General features: G+C 33.1%; 1 protein-coding gene across 1 annotated transcript in view; it reads left to right on the forward strand.

Annotated features, from left to right (window-relative positions):
* PCLO (piccolo presynaptic cytomatrix protein) overlaps nt 1–14022 on the forward strand; it is a 445980-nt gene that overhangs the window by 278568 nt on the left and 153390 nt on the right. Inside the window, exons 9-10 of the mRNA XM_006896143.1 lie at nt 8336–8472; nt 13324–13414. Of these exons, the coding sequence (XP_006896205.1) occupies nt 8336–8472; nt 13324–13414 (228 nt within the window). The remainder of the gene's footprint in view (nt 1–8335; nt 8473–13323; nt 13415–14022) is intronic.

Here is a 14022-nt window from a genome sequence, read left to right on the forward strand (position 1 = left end):
AATAAATATGAAACATTTTATATTTCAAAACAAAATTTACCAACTGGTCTTACTAGAATTAAAATTTCCTACTGTGCCCATCTAGCCTTTTCTCTGATTTTGTTTTCCTGTTTGTTTGTTGTTGTTTCACTTTATCTTCTTTTTTTCCCCTTACCCTGCTATAGTCTTCAGTTTGTTTTTCAAATGGAATAAATGCTTCCGAACAAAAACAGTCTTTTTTTTTATTTAAACATCCCAAGTGATGAAATGTTGGGGAATTTATGTAAGCCTAGTCTAATTTTGAAAAGGGAGTATGATAGAGACGTGAAGAGACTTGCCCATGTCAGTGACTTGGTTCTTTTATGGGTTTTTAACCCCCTCTGCCATTTATACTTGAATATAATATATTTAGAGTCTTGAAAATAAATCTTTTCTAATCAAATAAAGGCATTATTATGTCATTCCTTTGGAAACTCATAAACACTAATCTAACATGAGCATTTTCTCCGAGGACTCACAGAGGAATATATGTTTTCATGAAAAGGACCTTCTTGTCATGTCTTTATGTAAACACTAATTAACTTGGAATTCCAGATCTAAAGTTGGACAGACTAAACACTGGATTAATTAATGCTGCATCACAAGAGAAACAGCATACTTTTCATTTTTAATTCCAATGGAAAGACATCTTCAGTATTTTCTTCTCTAGAATGGTTTGATCATTTCATTGACAAATAATTACACAAAACAATCACTCTGTCAATTTTTTATTAAAGTAGAAATTTAAATGAATTGATGTGGTTAAATAAGACACTATGGTAAACATCCCTTATCTTCTTTACAACATTTTATACTTATTTTAACCACTAAAATGAACTTTGGAAAAGAATATGTCTTTTCACTAGACAAATCTGTCAAATAATGAAATAAAGAAAAAAAAACAAAAACAACCTAGAGGGCATACAAAATAATACCAAAAGGCACTGTAAGCTGTATCTGGGGAGAGTTTAAAAACTCAGCTATTCATCATAGACATATTTTATCAGTATGATGCCAGACATGCAGAGGTTTCTTAATAACCTAGTGTGTGGCATTTATCTTGCTATTAGCATATTTTAGGACTGATTAGTTTTTTAATTTATATATTTGGCTTATGTGTACTCATAGTCATCAGTGGCTATGAAAAATTGTTTTGATGAAGTAAACTTTAAGAGATCATGCAATGTATAAATTAAACATCTTAAAATGTATAAGGAAGGAAGCAATTGAAATATGATTTTAAAAATTATTCTAAACTATTTATAAATTAAGCAGGTAAGTTAGCTATTCATGAAGATATGTTAAAGAATTACATAAATGACAACTGTAACAATTTAAATTATGTATGTAATATCAATTGTGCAAACAGTGATTTTGAGTGAGTTGCTCTAAAAGATGTTATAAAACAGATTTTTTCCCTTTACTTTTTATGTGATATAAATCTATTATCTTTTTCTGATAAGTAATGGCCTACATTCTTTTGAATATTAGACTCCTTCAATAATCAGGGGGATATTAGAATCTATTTTTATAAATTATGTCATTTAAGAACTCATATAATATTTGGGGTTTTTAGCAAATATTTACTAATATATGTTAGACATGTATATGAATCTGTTTATCTGTTTATGGCACTCAGATGCCATAGTTCCTGTGGAGTTGTACTGCTTACCCCCAGGTGGCACCTTTTTGGTACTTCAAACTCACCAACAGCTCCACGGGAGAAAATTGGGAAGTGTCCTACCTACCGTGGAGGGTCAACTATGAGTCAATTCAGACTCCACTGCAATGAGAGGTTTTTGTTGCTTTGTGGGATTTTTCGTATAGTTTGTGAGGTTTTTGTATATCCTAACATAACTTTGGACCATGTAAAATCCCAACAAATTACCTAATGCTATGTAGACAAAACAAGTTTAAGTGATTTCACATTTGTTGTTAAATATTTTTATGAATTTGGTTTAATTCTGTGATACAGACTATAAGTTATTTTCCAGGTGTATTCTATATGACTCCAGTAAACATTGAAATGTCCCACTCAAAGTAAAATCTGAGAAGCCATAACTTAAACTGCTTAGTATGTGTTACTTCATCTAAAAAGTCATAGCTTAATTCCATACATAGGTATTGGGGTAAATAAAGAGTTTGAAATCTTTCTTGTGAGTCAGAATGAAAAGAAGTCTGCAATAATTAAACTCTCTCTATAACCATAAATCATTTGTTAAAATCATTCTTTCGATATAAACATCATGCATTTAAAGGATATGTATATATTTTAAAATACACATATATTTTTAAATGTTTTAGCTTTTATGTTATATGGAAAATTAGACTAGTCATGCCACATTGCTGTCAGAACACGATGTAAATAATAAAATTAGTTGTATTTTTACATTTAATAATTGAAAAAAATTAAGTTTGACAGAAGAGGAGAATTTCGTCTGAAATATTTAAATTCCGAAATGCTAATACTATGAAATTTAAGTTTTCAAACAGGACAGACCAGATAAATCAAAAAATCATCCACAGTTGTGTAAACTGCAATCTAAATGAAGGTGGAATTCAAGAAAAAAATGGAATTTTTAAGTCTGGTTGCTTTTTGCTTATCCTAAACAAAAGATAGCCTTGTTTGCTGACATGGGATTTTTTCATATTACAATAGAAAATAAAAGTAATCAGCATTAGAAGTAAATAAAAGAGATATGCATCAGGTTAAGTGTCTACCTTATTTGTGTAGACTCAAGCAAGACCAATGGACATTTTTTAGAGGATTATCTTTCAATTGTATGAAGGAAAGTTAAACATCAAATTAAATAATCTAGTGTATTTTGTAAGATATTTAAATCAATAGAAATATGTTTTTTTTCTTTTCATGGAAAACAGTGAAAATATTTGAGAAGTGGCAAAGCAGTGTTGCACTTGGGGATATTTCAGTAAGATTTTACATGAATGATTAAATAATGCTTTTCCTTGCATTTACTAATCCAATTTTACTATAGTATTTTTTATATATTTAGTTAATTAACAGCATTCCAAGACTATTGTAAAACATAATAAATATTGAATAGATGATAAGAAAATATTTCATAAGGAACAAATTTATATTTATTTAAAAGTACTATCCTGATTAGGATATTTAACTTCTTTCTGTAGCTGAAGACTATTTGTTCTGTGTTTCCTTCCCTCAACAAATTTTTTTTAATGTTACACCATGTGCACAGCATTGTTTTTAATATTGAGAGAGGAAAAATTAAAAAAAGAAGGCAGAAGATTTCTTTTCATTTTTGAGCTGCTTAAAATCTAATAGGGGAAATCAGACAAATATATGTGGAAACACAAACCGAGTGTGTACTGTAGTATTTTCTCAAATCTAAAAATAATTAAACTATGACATATGACTTGTTAGCCTGTGCTTACCAAGGGAAGATGCTATGGTTAACTAGCAACATCAAGTAGCATCAGACACAATGTAGAGGTAAGTAGTAGACTCTATGCTATATATTTACCAGCCTTGCTGGTAAAATAATAATAAAAATGATGCTGAAACGTACCTAGAAAATCTAGGGTAATTGTTTTGAAAGAATAAAAGAATGAAAATATTTGCAGAGAGACAATAAAATGAAAACTCTAATGGGGGCAGAAGAGCTTCATAATACAGTATTGCAGAAGATAGGATCTCATGAAAGCATGAAATCAACAGCTGCATCAAAAAGCTTTCAGGGTGAGCACTTAAGGAGGGCTGCTCCGTTAGCCCTTTCCTTTAGGGAAGAAATGAGGAGCTTCCAGAGAGACTAGTAATTATCCTTTAGGAGAAATAAAACATCTTTCAGTAAGCTAAATTCTACTTGTTAGGTAGAATATAATTTTTAGTCATTAACATTTAAAAGCCTCAGAAGATGCTAAAAACTGAATAGAATAAATAATTTAAAATTTACATACAATAATAATTATATACGTACATGTTGTTGCATTTGAAAAATATATTTTATCATTTGTCCTATCCAATTAAAAAATCCATTCATTATTCATAATTGATTAAAAAGTACTAAGTAATCCATTCAGCTTTTATTTTCTATTTTGATTAAAAAGTATAATTAACTTCATTTTGACATTTGATTACCAGGTGCTTCTCTCTTAGGAATGTATGTGTTTTTTCCCATATTTGCATGAAATACCTCTTAAAGGTTCAAAGCCAGCAGCTGTGTGTTGACAATAGGTGGATAAGATATGCCTCTTACACTTAAAGTTGTGGAATGAAAATGGGTAGTAGATGAGAACGTGAGCACTTATTTACTGAGATATAACAAAATACCATTTTTGAGGAATATTCTGTGATTTATTTGCCATTTATTCACTAATTCACTATTTTACTTATTCCTAAAACTGGGGTACTTTTTTGTGCTAAGTGGCTTTCGAATTTGAAAAAAGAAATCAGAAAAGATTTTGTACTGATCCTAGTACTTCCCCTTCAGATATATTTCTCTAAGTCACTTGTACAATGTTTCCTTGATAAACTTATGGAGATTTTGGAAAAGGAATGACGTGCATGGTGAGTATGTGGTTATTTATGTAGAAAATTAAATAGAAGAAAAAAAAAATCTATGAACTAAGTTTTAAATTTATCCTTTCCTTGAAAGAAATATAAGATGTTGGAGGAGACTAAAATAGGTATGTACCATGTTTAAGTGGAGAATATACCAGTGGCTACATTGCACTGTAGAATTGAAGGGAAACATATTCAAAACAGAGAAGCTGTTGTATAGCCTTCCAGGAAAATTTGAGAGAAAAGTACAGAGAAAGACAAGATGTTTACAGTAAGCATGAAAATATAATAAAGATCAGTAAGTAGGAGAAAATGTAAGCCTCTAGTAGCTCTTTAAACAAATTTGATCAAGTTAACAGACTGAATATACTAATAACAGGATATATTAGTAACAGGAGGGGGAAATGTCATAATTGTAGGGATTTATAAATAGTTGGTTTAACCTTTTTTTAAGAATTTTGCATACCTTCCAGTATATTAATATTATTATTATTAATAATACTTAATTGTTATAGTAGGCCAGGGGCATAGGAAATACGGTCAGTAATATACCACATATCAGCAAAATAAGAAAACAAGAGTCCTTACCACTGGGCCATCAGCAACATCATAATAGATGGAGAAAGAATTGAAACTGTTAATTAATCTTACTTAGATCCACAATCAACACCTTTGTAACTGGCAATCAAGAGACTGGGAGACATATCAATATGGGTGAGTCTGGTGTCAGGAACCTTTCCAAAATTCGGAAGAGCAATGATGTCAGTTTGAAGGCTAAAGTATGCCATGCCTGATTCAGGCCATAGTCTTTTCAATTACTTGCTATGCTTCTGAGAGCTGGACAGTGAATAAGGATGACAGATGAAGAATTGATGCCTTTGAATTGTAGTAATCTCACGGACTGCCAAAACGTACAAACAAATATATCTGGGAAAAGGTGCAATCAGAGTGTTACTTGGAATCAACGACAGTAGAGCTTTATCTCAAATACTTTGGAAGTATTGCTAGGAGAAGCTGTTCTTTGGAAAGCGATATCATACTTGGAAATGTGGAGGTTCCGTGAAAGAGAGGACAACCCCCAACAGGGTTTAATAGACACAGTGACTTAAGCAATGGGCTCAAATATATTAAAGATGATGAAAATGGATTCAGGTCTACTGTTCATAGGGTTTCTATGAGTCATGTTTGATGGCACCTAACAACAACAACATTAAACTACTATGTCCATTCTTAAGTGAATAGCAAATATAGCTAAACTTATTTTTTTAAATATAATTAATATCAATAAGTGCAATAAAAATATATGAGCAACTAACTGGTAAAATAAGAACAGTGCTTTTTTCTAATTGAAAGTAGAATTTCAATTCAGAGTTTTGGTAAGGTGATGCTGGAGCAGTTTACTGAATATCCCATGGACTGCCAAAAGAATGAACAGAAACAGCTTGGGGAAAGTGCCAGAGTGCTTATTGGAGGAAAATATGGCGAAGCTTCTTCTTTCATACTTTGGACATGTAACTGGTGAGGATATTCCTTGGTCAAGAACATGATGTTTGGAAAGATGGAGAGTCAGCAAAGAAGAAGCAGCAGCCCTCCAAGGACATGTATTGACATGGTGACTCCAGCAATGGGATCTAGTGTGGCAAAGCTCATGAAGTTAGCACAGGTAATGGCTGGGTTCAGGTCTGCTGCTCTTAGGTCCCTTTGAGTTGTACTCAACTCGATAGCACCTAACAATGACAACCAACAGCACTTTTTAGACTAAGGTCTAGGACAAAATAAATACTGTCAATTATGTTTAACTTAACACCGCTATACTTTATTACCACTGGGCCAGTAGACATCATCATTATACATGAAGAAATGTTTGCATTTGTCAATTATTTCATCTTGCTTGGACCCACAAACAACACACTTGGTGCAAGCAGTCAGGAGATCAAGAGAGCAAGTGTTCTCTCTCTTTTTTCTTTCTTTTTCTAACTACTGCATTGAGCAATTCTGCTGTCAGGGATCTTTCCAAGGTACTGAAGAGCAATGATGCCAGATGAAAGGCTACAGTCCACCAAATTCAGGCCATGATCTTTTCAGTCACTTGCAATAATCTGAAAGCTGAACAATGTATAAAAATGACAAAAGAATTGATGCCTTTGACTTGTGATATTGGAGAAGAGTACTGGCAATCCCAGGAACTGCCAAAAAAGAACAAATAAATAGATCTTGGAGAAGGTGCAGCCAGAGACTCATTGGAGGCAGATGGCAAAGCATATTTTATCATACTTTGACCAAGTGCTAGGAGAAGCTATTTCTTTCTTTCTTTTTTTTTTGAGAAGCTATTTCTTGAGAGAGACATCATGCTAGGAAGAGTGGAAGGTCAGAGAAAGAGAGGATCACCCTCGATGAGATAGAATGACTGCAGCAGTGGGCTCAAGTGTGTCAGAGTCAATGAGGATGTCACAGTATAGGACAAGATTCCAGTCTGTTTTTCAGAGAGTCACTATGAGTCATACTTGATGGCACCTAACAACTGCAACAACAAACGATTGGAATTACTCAGTAATTCCAGTAATTTAGAGATATGTAAGAATCCACCAGCTGCTTTGCAGGAGGAAAATCCATTTAATTTACTCTTAAAATTAGGAATCAGTTGGGAATCAATTAGGAATCAGTTCTGACTTGACAGTAAATAACAACGAAGTTAAATGCAAGAACCTTGAGAATACTGTGGCTAAAAATTGTCCAGTTGCTAACCAAAAAAAGAGAGTTCAAATTCACCAACCTTTCCATAAATGAAAAGAAATGGAGAGCCACTCTTCTAAAGATTGAAGCCTACAAAGTAATGCAGCAACTGGACTCTGCCTTAGAGGTTGGTCTGAGTTGAAATCATTTTGCATTACAAACAAATGTCTTTAAGGTGAATCACTTTGAATGCTAACTGACATAATGTGTCATGGTTTGGGCTGTGGAAGCACCTATATATTATAATTGCAATATTCATGGTGCATCAAGACAAGTGTTTAAATGGAAATTCTTTCCTTCTAAATATTTAGAGAAATCTACCTAAAGATGCTAGATAATTATAATGGATTTTATGCATTCAGATCAAACTAATACAATAAAATATATTCCAAGAGTGACTTTAGTCTTAATAGAGTGAAATATTTATTTAAATGCATTTGTTCAATATATTAATATTCTGCTCTGCAATTGTAAGTTTTCACACACACACACACATTGTAGATCCTAAAAAAAAAAAGAAAATTAAGTCAAATTGAATGTTGATTATTTTTATGGAGGTCCTAAAAGTGAATAAATGGTTTCATTTTCCATAGCTCCTTACAATTTTTGGAGTATCAAGCTTTTATGGTATTTTGTTGGGGTTTTTTGTTTATTTTTACACATTTGATTCTCTTTTTCTCATTTAACCCTGAATAAGAACTTTAAATAATTCTATGGTCCCACACTTGAGCTTCTCAGAAGCTTACAGGATTTAACTTTCAGTCTATACATCACTATATAATATCTCATTTACTATTTATAAAATTCAAATGTTTTTTATGCTCTGGGAGGTTAAATAGATAGATACCATTTTTCTATAGGTTATTTCACATTATAATATGTTTAATATAATTTAATTTTTAGCATAATATGAGACTATTTTTTTAATCACAGAACTGAGTTGCATGGATGACTAACAAGCTTATGCATGTTACTTCAGGCCATCTTTTCTATCATCTGTAACAGTTGGCATTGCAATGTATTATGTTTCCTTGGTCTCCAAAGCTTATCACCTTCGCCGTGAGGAAACAGATTGGTTTGACAAACCCAGGGAGTCTCGTTTGGAAAATGGACATGGTTTAGACCGAAAATTACCAGAAAGATTAGTCCACTCTAGACCACTCAGTCAACATCAAGAGCAAGTAAGTGCCACCTCTTTTATGTTTATCAACCCAAACAAAAACAAAATAGCTGATTTATACTGTGGAATTATCTCACTTATGGAAAATGAATACATGTTACCTTTGTCAGTCAAGTTATCTTTCTCCCCAATGATTGAAAATGGTGAGTACTCCACTTCATCTGTAATTAAATTAGCATTGTTTGCATTGATGAATAATTGATATTTCTCTGTCAGCCAGGTGATTTGTTGATAATTATTAAGTGTAAATGGCATATCTGTCATTTCTCTACAAGGACCAAGCATGGAGTTTACATAATATTCAGTGAAATAGATTTGGACAATGTAGAATACTACTCAGAAACTGTCTTTCAAATACTAAAGAATAGCAAAGGATATGATCAAACTTAGCCAATTTGGGGGCAAAGATTCCACTTGGAGGAGAGGTAAACTCTGTGATGTATTAATCAAGTCTATCTTATGAGAAAGGGAACTCTAGTGGTATAGTCTGTATGTTGCACTGATAATCAAATGGCCAAGCCTCTCCAGTGGTCTAAATCCATGAGCTGCTCCTTGGGAGAAAGATGCACTATGTCTTCTCATTAAAACTTACAGTCTCAGAAACCCTATGGAAGAGTCCAGTCGGTAGGAATTGACTTGATGTCAGTAGGTTTCAAGTATTATATGGGAAAGTCAGTTGTTTCACTTTAATCATTGAGCTTTAGCTTACAAAACAAAAATGTAAGTCAAACTCATTGTTATCAATTCTGAATTGACTCAAAGGTAACCCTCTAGCAGGTTTGCAAAGACTTTAAACTTGCTAGGAGGTGATTTCTCATCTTTTTTCCATGAAGCAATAGATTCAAACCACTCACTTTTGGATTGGCAGCACAACTCCTTACCTACTTGGCCACCCAAAGTATTATTAATATCATTTTATATGTGAAGAATCTAAAACCTAGAGGTAAACCTAAATATCTGATAAATATGATACCAAAAGTCATGGCCTTATTTTGCATTTTTAAAAATTAAGTAATGTTTTAATTGATTTTGGAAGGTAAGTGAAAGATTCACTCACTCACAGACATTCAGTCAATTCTGACTCAGAGTAACACTTTGTTGGATTTCCAAGACTGTAATTAAAAAACAGGAGGAGACTGCTTATAATTCCTGTATATCTCATCTGCATGAATCCTTCTCTCCTAGCCGTCTCTCAGTGTCTTCTATATGACCAAATGACACTTTTTTGGACCCTTATGATTGGTTAGTCTAAGATGTGAGTGTCTTTCTGGTGCCTTTAATCACCTTGTAGATCTTTCAGTTGTCTAGCTTAAAGTTGAGCCATGGGTATGAGTTTTATTCCAGATTCCAAGGATGACTTAATGGCCATAGACTTGGGAGTTCCACCAATCTCTGTCAGACCAATAAGGGTAGCACTATTTAGGGTTTTGGGGTTTTGGTTTTTGTTTTTTTGTTTTGGTTCATGAATCGCTCCTGCTGCGCCCATAATCTGTGATCCCATTAAGAGTGGACAATCTGTGATCTCATTGAAATTGATAGCTAGGCAACATCATATTCTTCTGTTCTCAGAGTTTGGGAAATTGGGAAACATATAATTACTGCTTTGACTATTGTTTCAGTACACGTTTGCTCTTAGTAATGATTTTTTTTTCAAGAGTAATTTTTACTTACTGAGTATGTATGCAAACAATGTATATGCAATTATCAAAACAATAAAGTGCAAAGTTATCAACAACAAATAAAGAGAAAATATCACACAATCTCCACACAGAACAAGAAATGGCATGTGTCTCCCAGAAATCCTTCTTTCAGCCATGTGAACTTAAATAATGTAGGAAACATCAAAAGAAGGTGGGGGGAATATACAAAGTCACTGTACCAAAAAAGAATTGGTCAACACTGAACAGCCATTTCAGGAATTATGATCAAGAACTAGTAGTTTTAAAGGACGAAGTTCAAGTTTCGCTGAACATATTGGCAAAAAGAATGTATGGAATACCAGCTTGACATATTTCAACAAGCAGATGTTGTCCTGGTTGTGTACACTAGCTTATCTCAAGAAATTTGAAAGATAGATACTTAGCCAACTGACTAGAAGAGATCTGTATTTAATCCTACTCCTCAAAAAGAGTGATCCAGCAGAGTTTAAAAATTGTAAAATATTATCATTAACATCACATACAAGTTCAACAAGGATCTGCCACAATTTCAAGTTAGATTTAAGAGTTTTGTGAAATAGGCTGATTTTCAGAAGCATCCTGCTCAAAGCAGAGACTGTTTATTTATGCTTTATCAACTATAGAAAGTCACTTTACTATGCGAATCACAGCAAATTATGAATAACATTGAGAAGAATAAAATCCTAGACCAATTAATTGAGCTCATGAGATACCAGAATATAGCTGAATAAGCAGTTTAAGAACTCCTTAAAGTATTAAAAACCAAGGATGTATTTTTGAGAACTAGGGTGCATTGGTGCTTTGCATCATTTCATAAATGCATGAAAGCTGACCAGTGATTTGCTGTTATGTACCATAGAGTTGGAACTGACCCATAGCTGTGGGTTTTCAGAGGCAGTTCATTCCATGTGAGGAGATTGTCTGTCCTTCTACTCAGCAGCTGGTGGCCTCGAACTGTGTACCTTCAATACTGCAGCACAGCTTCTTGCCACTAGGCCACCAGAGCTCCCCGGTGATTAGGAAGACCAATAATGATTTTTTCATTTAATTATGATACGTTGACAAAGAATATGGAGTAGTTGGAGAGTGAGCAGATCTATCTGGAAAGAAATATAGTCAGAATGCTTTTAGGAAGTGAGGATGGTGAGACTTCATCTTTCATGCTTTGGACTTGTTATCAGGAGAAGTCAGACACTGAAGGAGGACATCATACTTCATAAGTTTAAGGGTCAGTGAAGAAGAGGAAGATCTTCAGTGAGACAGTTGATACAGAGGCAACAACACTTAGCTCAAATACAGCAGATATTTTGATAATAGTGCAAGTATGGGTAATTATTTTCTTCTATTGTATGTGGAGTTGCCATTAGTAGAAACTTACTGAACACCACCTAATACCTAAAAACAAGAAAGAAAAAAAATCCTCAGCATCTTCAATTCTTCTACAAATCTGCTTTGAAAGTAAAAACATATTAAATATAAAGCAATAGTCTGCACCCACTGATTTAATTTTTTTCTGAAAACTCAATTTTCCAGGTGAAAATAGAGATAATGTATCCTATAGGTATGCACATGCTGAAGATTCAGTATTAAACATTGAAATCACAGCCTTGTAACAGTAGCTTTAAGTGCATGCTGATTGTTTTATCCTAGAGAACATCTACAACAAATGAAAACTGACTCCAACAATCACACAAGGCTTGATTTTAAAGAAAGCCTCAGAGCAGATTAGAAAAAAAAGCTTTTACTTACACAGAATTATTAGATATGCTCAGCAAAACTATAATTCTTCAATAAAACCAAGATAAAGTAAGCGTAAAACAATCCAGTGATGGTGATAGAGGTGTAATTTTTAAGAACTATACCTGGCATTTCTTTCATGTTGTTGGTAGGTACCGTGAAGTCCAATCTGACACAAAGGAAACATTATGTACAATAATAGATCAAAACTTAGCCCCAGTATACACTATCTTCACAACATCTGCTGTATTTCTTTCATAGCACTATATAACTGGTGAATATTTAGGATATTTTTCTATTTATAAAGAGCCTTGGTAGTATAATATCTAAGGTTTTGGACATCTAACACGATAGCAGGCAGTTTGATTTCAACAGGTGCTCTGTCCTCATGCAAAGATTTACAACCTCAGAAACTCACGAAGGGTCACCTCATCCTAACTGACTCATTAGAAGTGACCCATTTCTAAACTGTCCACACCCAAATCAATGTGTTACATGCATAGTGTATCCACTGCCTTTGATTATTTTCTGCTTATTTCTATTGTCTACTGTCTGCTTACATTCTTTAAAATGTTCTGTTTTGTCATTAACTAGCCAAATAAAACACACCAGTTTGCAAGAACAACTAGTTTTAAATAAAAGATTGTAGTTGTAAATAAAACTTTGATGTAAGTACCCAAAACCAATTATTTATTCTGTTCTAAAATAAATTCTTATCATTTGAAATTTTTAAATATACATATTGATTTAACCAATGTATTTTTTAATCAATGTATTTTAATATGTTGCTTTTATTATGTGCCATCAAGTTGCTTGTGACACACAGTGACCTTATGTACAACAGCCCTAAACCCTGCTATGTTCTGTGCCAATCTTATTGTCTCTGACACACCTACCACCATTACCCCAGTCACTGAATCAGTCCATCTCATTGAAGGTCTTCCTTTCTTGCATTGTCCCTCCATGCTCCCAAGCATGGCATCCTCCAAGGACTGATCCCGCCTTGCAACATGTCCAAATTATGTCAGTCAAAGCTTCAGAATCCTTGCATCAAAGAAGCAGCCTGCTTTCACCCTCTTTAGGATGAACCTGTTTGTTCTTCTATCCATCCGTCATTTCTCCTTCTATCATCACTAGTCATTGTCCAGCTTTCTGACACATAGCGAGTAATAAGCACATCTAAATAAGGAGTGCTGATGATGTAGCAGATTATGAGTTAGAACGTTAATCCCAAATATCAGTAGTTCATATACCTTAACAACTATGAGGGAGAAAGATACACTTTCTTTAGCATTGAAGATTCAAGGCCTAGAAACTTCATGTAAGGTCACCATGAAAAGAATCTAAGGCCGTGTGTTTGTGTTGACAGGGGAGGATTAAATAATGCTTTAAGTGACTTTAACATTTTTTTTAAACTTGCCATCTGTATGTCTTAGATTCTACAGATGAATGGGAAGACTATGCAGTACATCTTTCCTCATGCAAGGATAAAAATAGCAAGAGACTCTAAGGATCACACAGTGTCAGGTACGGCAAAAAAAGTAAACCAGTTCATGGGATTGGAATTGCTGTATGCCTTTTATTTCTGCAGAGATTATTTCTTGGATTATGAAACACTTTTAATATAAACTTTTTTAAAAGTAGTGAATATGTTTGAACACAATTTACATTAATGGTATATAACCTTTTACCTAAGAAGTTCTCAACTGATTTTGAGCCTTCTTTTATATAAAAATGTTTATTTTATATATACAAGGGGTGAAAATGTTCTTTTCAATGAAGTGTTTATGGTCACTGTTTTTAAGACTGTAAGTTATTTATTTAAGAGTCAAGAAACTATTTTGTATCTTTCTAAGGAATATTTACTCAGTTTTAACACTGTTCATTAAGAGTTTTAATGACCTTTTGCAAACCAAATAAATAATTTTTTCAAACTATTTATTTTGAAATAATTTTAGATTTTCAATAAGTATATGAAAATTTATTTGTAGCATTCACTCAACTTTACTAAAAGTAAATGTCTTACATAACCAATATAAAATTTTCAATACTAGGAACCTTACATTGATATAATACTATCAGCACATGTACAATCTATATTCATATTATGTGTTTCTCTAGTAATATTTCTTCTT

The sequence above is a fragment of the Elephantulus edwardii genome, unplaced genomic scaffold, assembly GCF_000299155.1.
Source record: "Elephantulus edwardii isolate Elephantulus edwardi_28Jun2011 unplaced genomic scaffold, EleEdw1.0 scaffold00183, whole genome shotgun sequence".
Taxonomy (NCBI): Eukaryota; Metazoa; Chordata; class Mammalia; order Macroscelidea; family Macroscelididae; genus Elephantulus; species Elephantulus edwardii.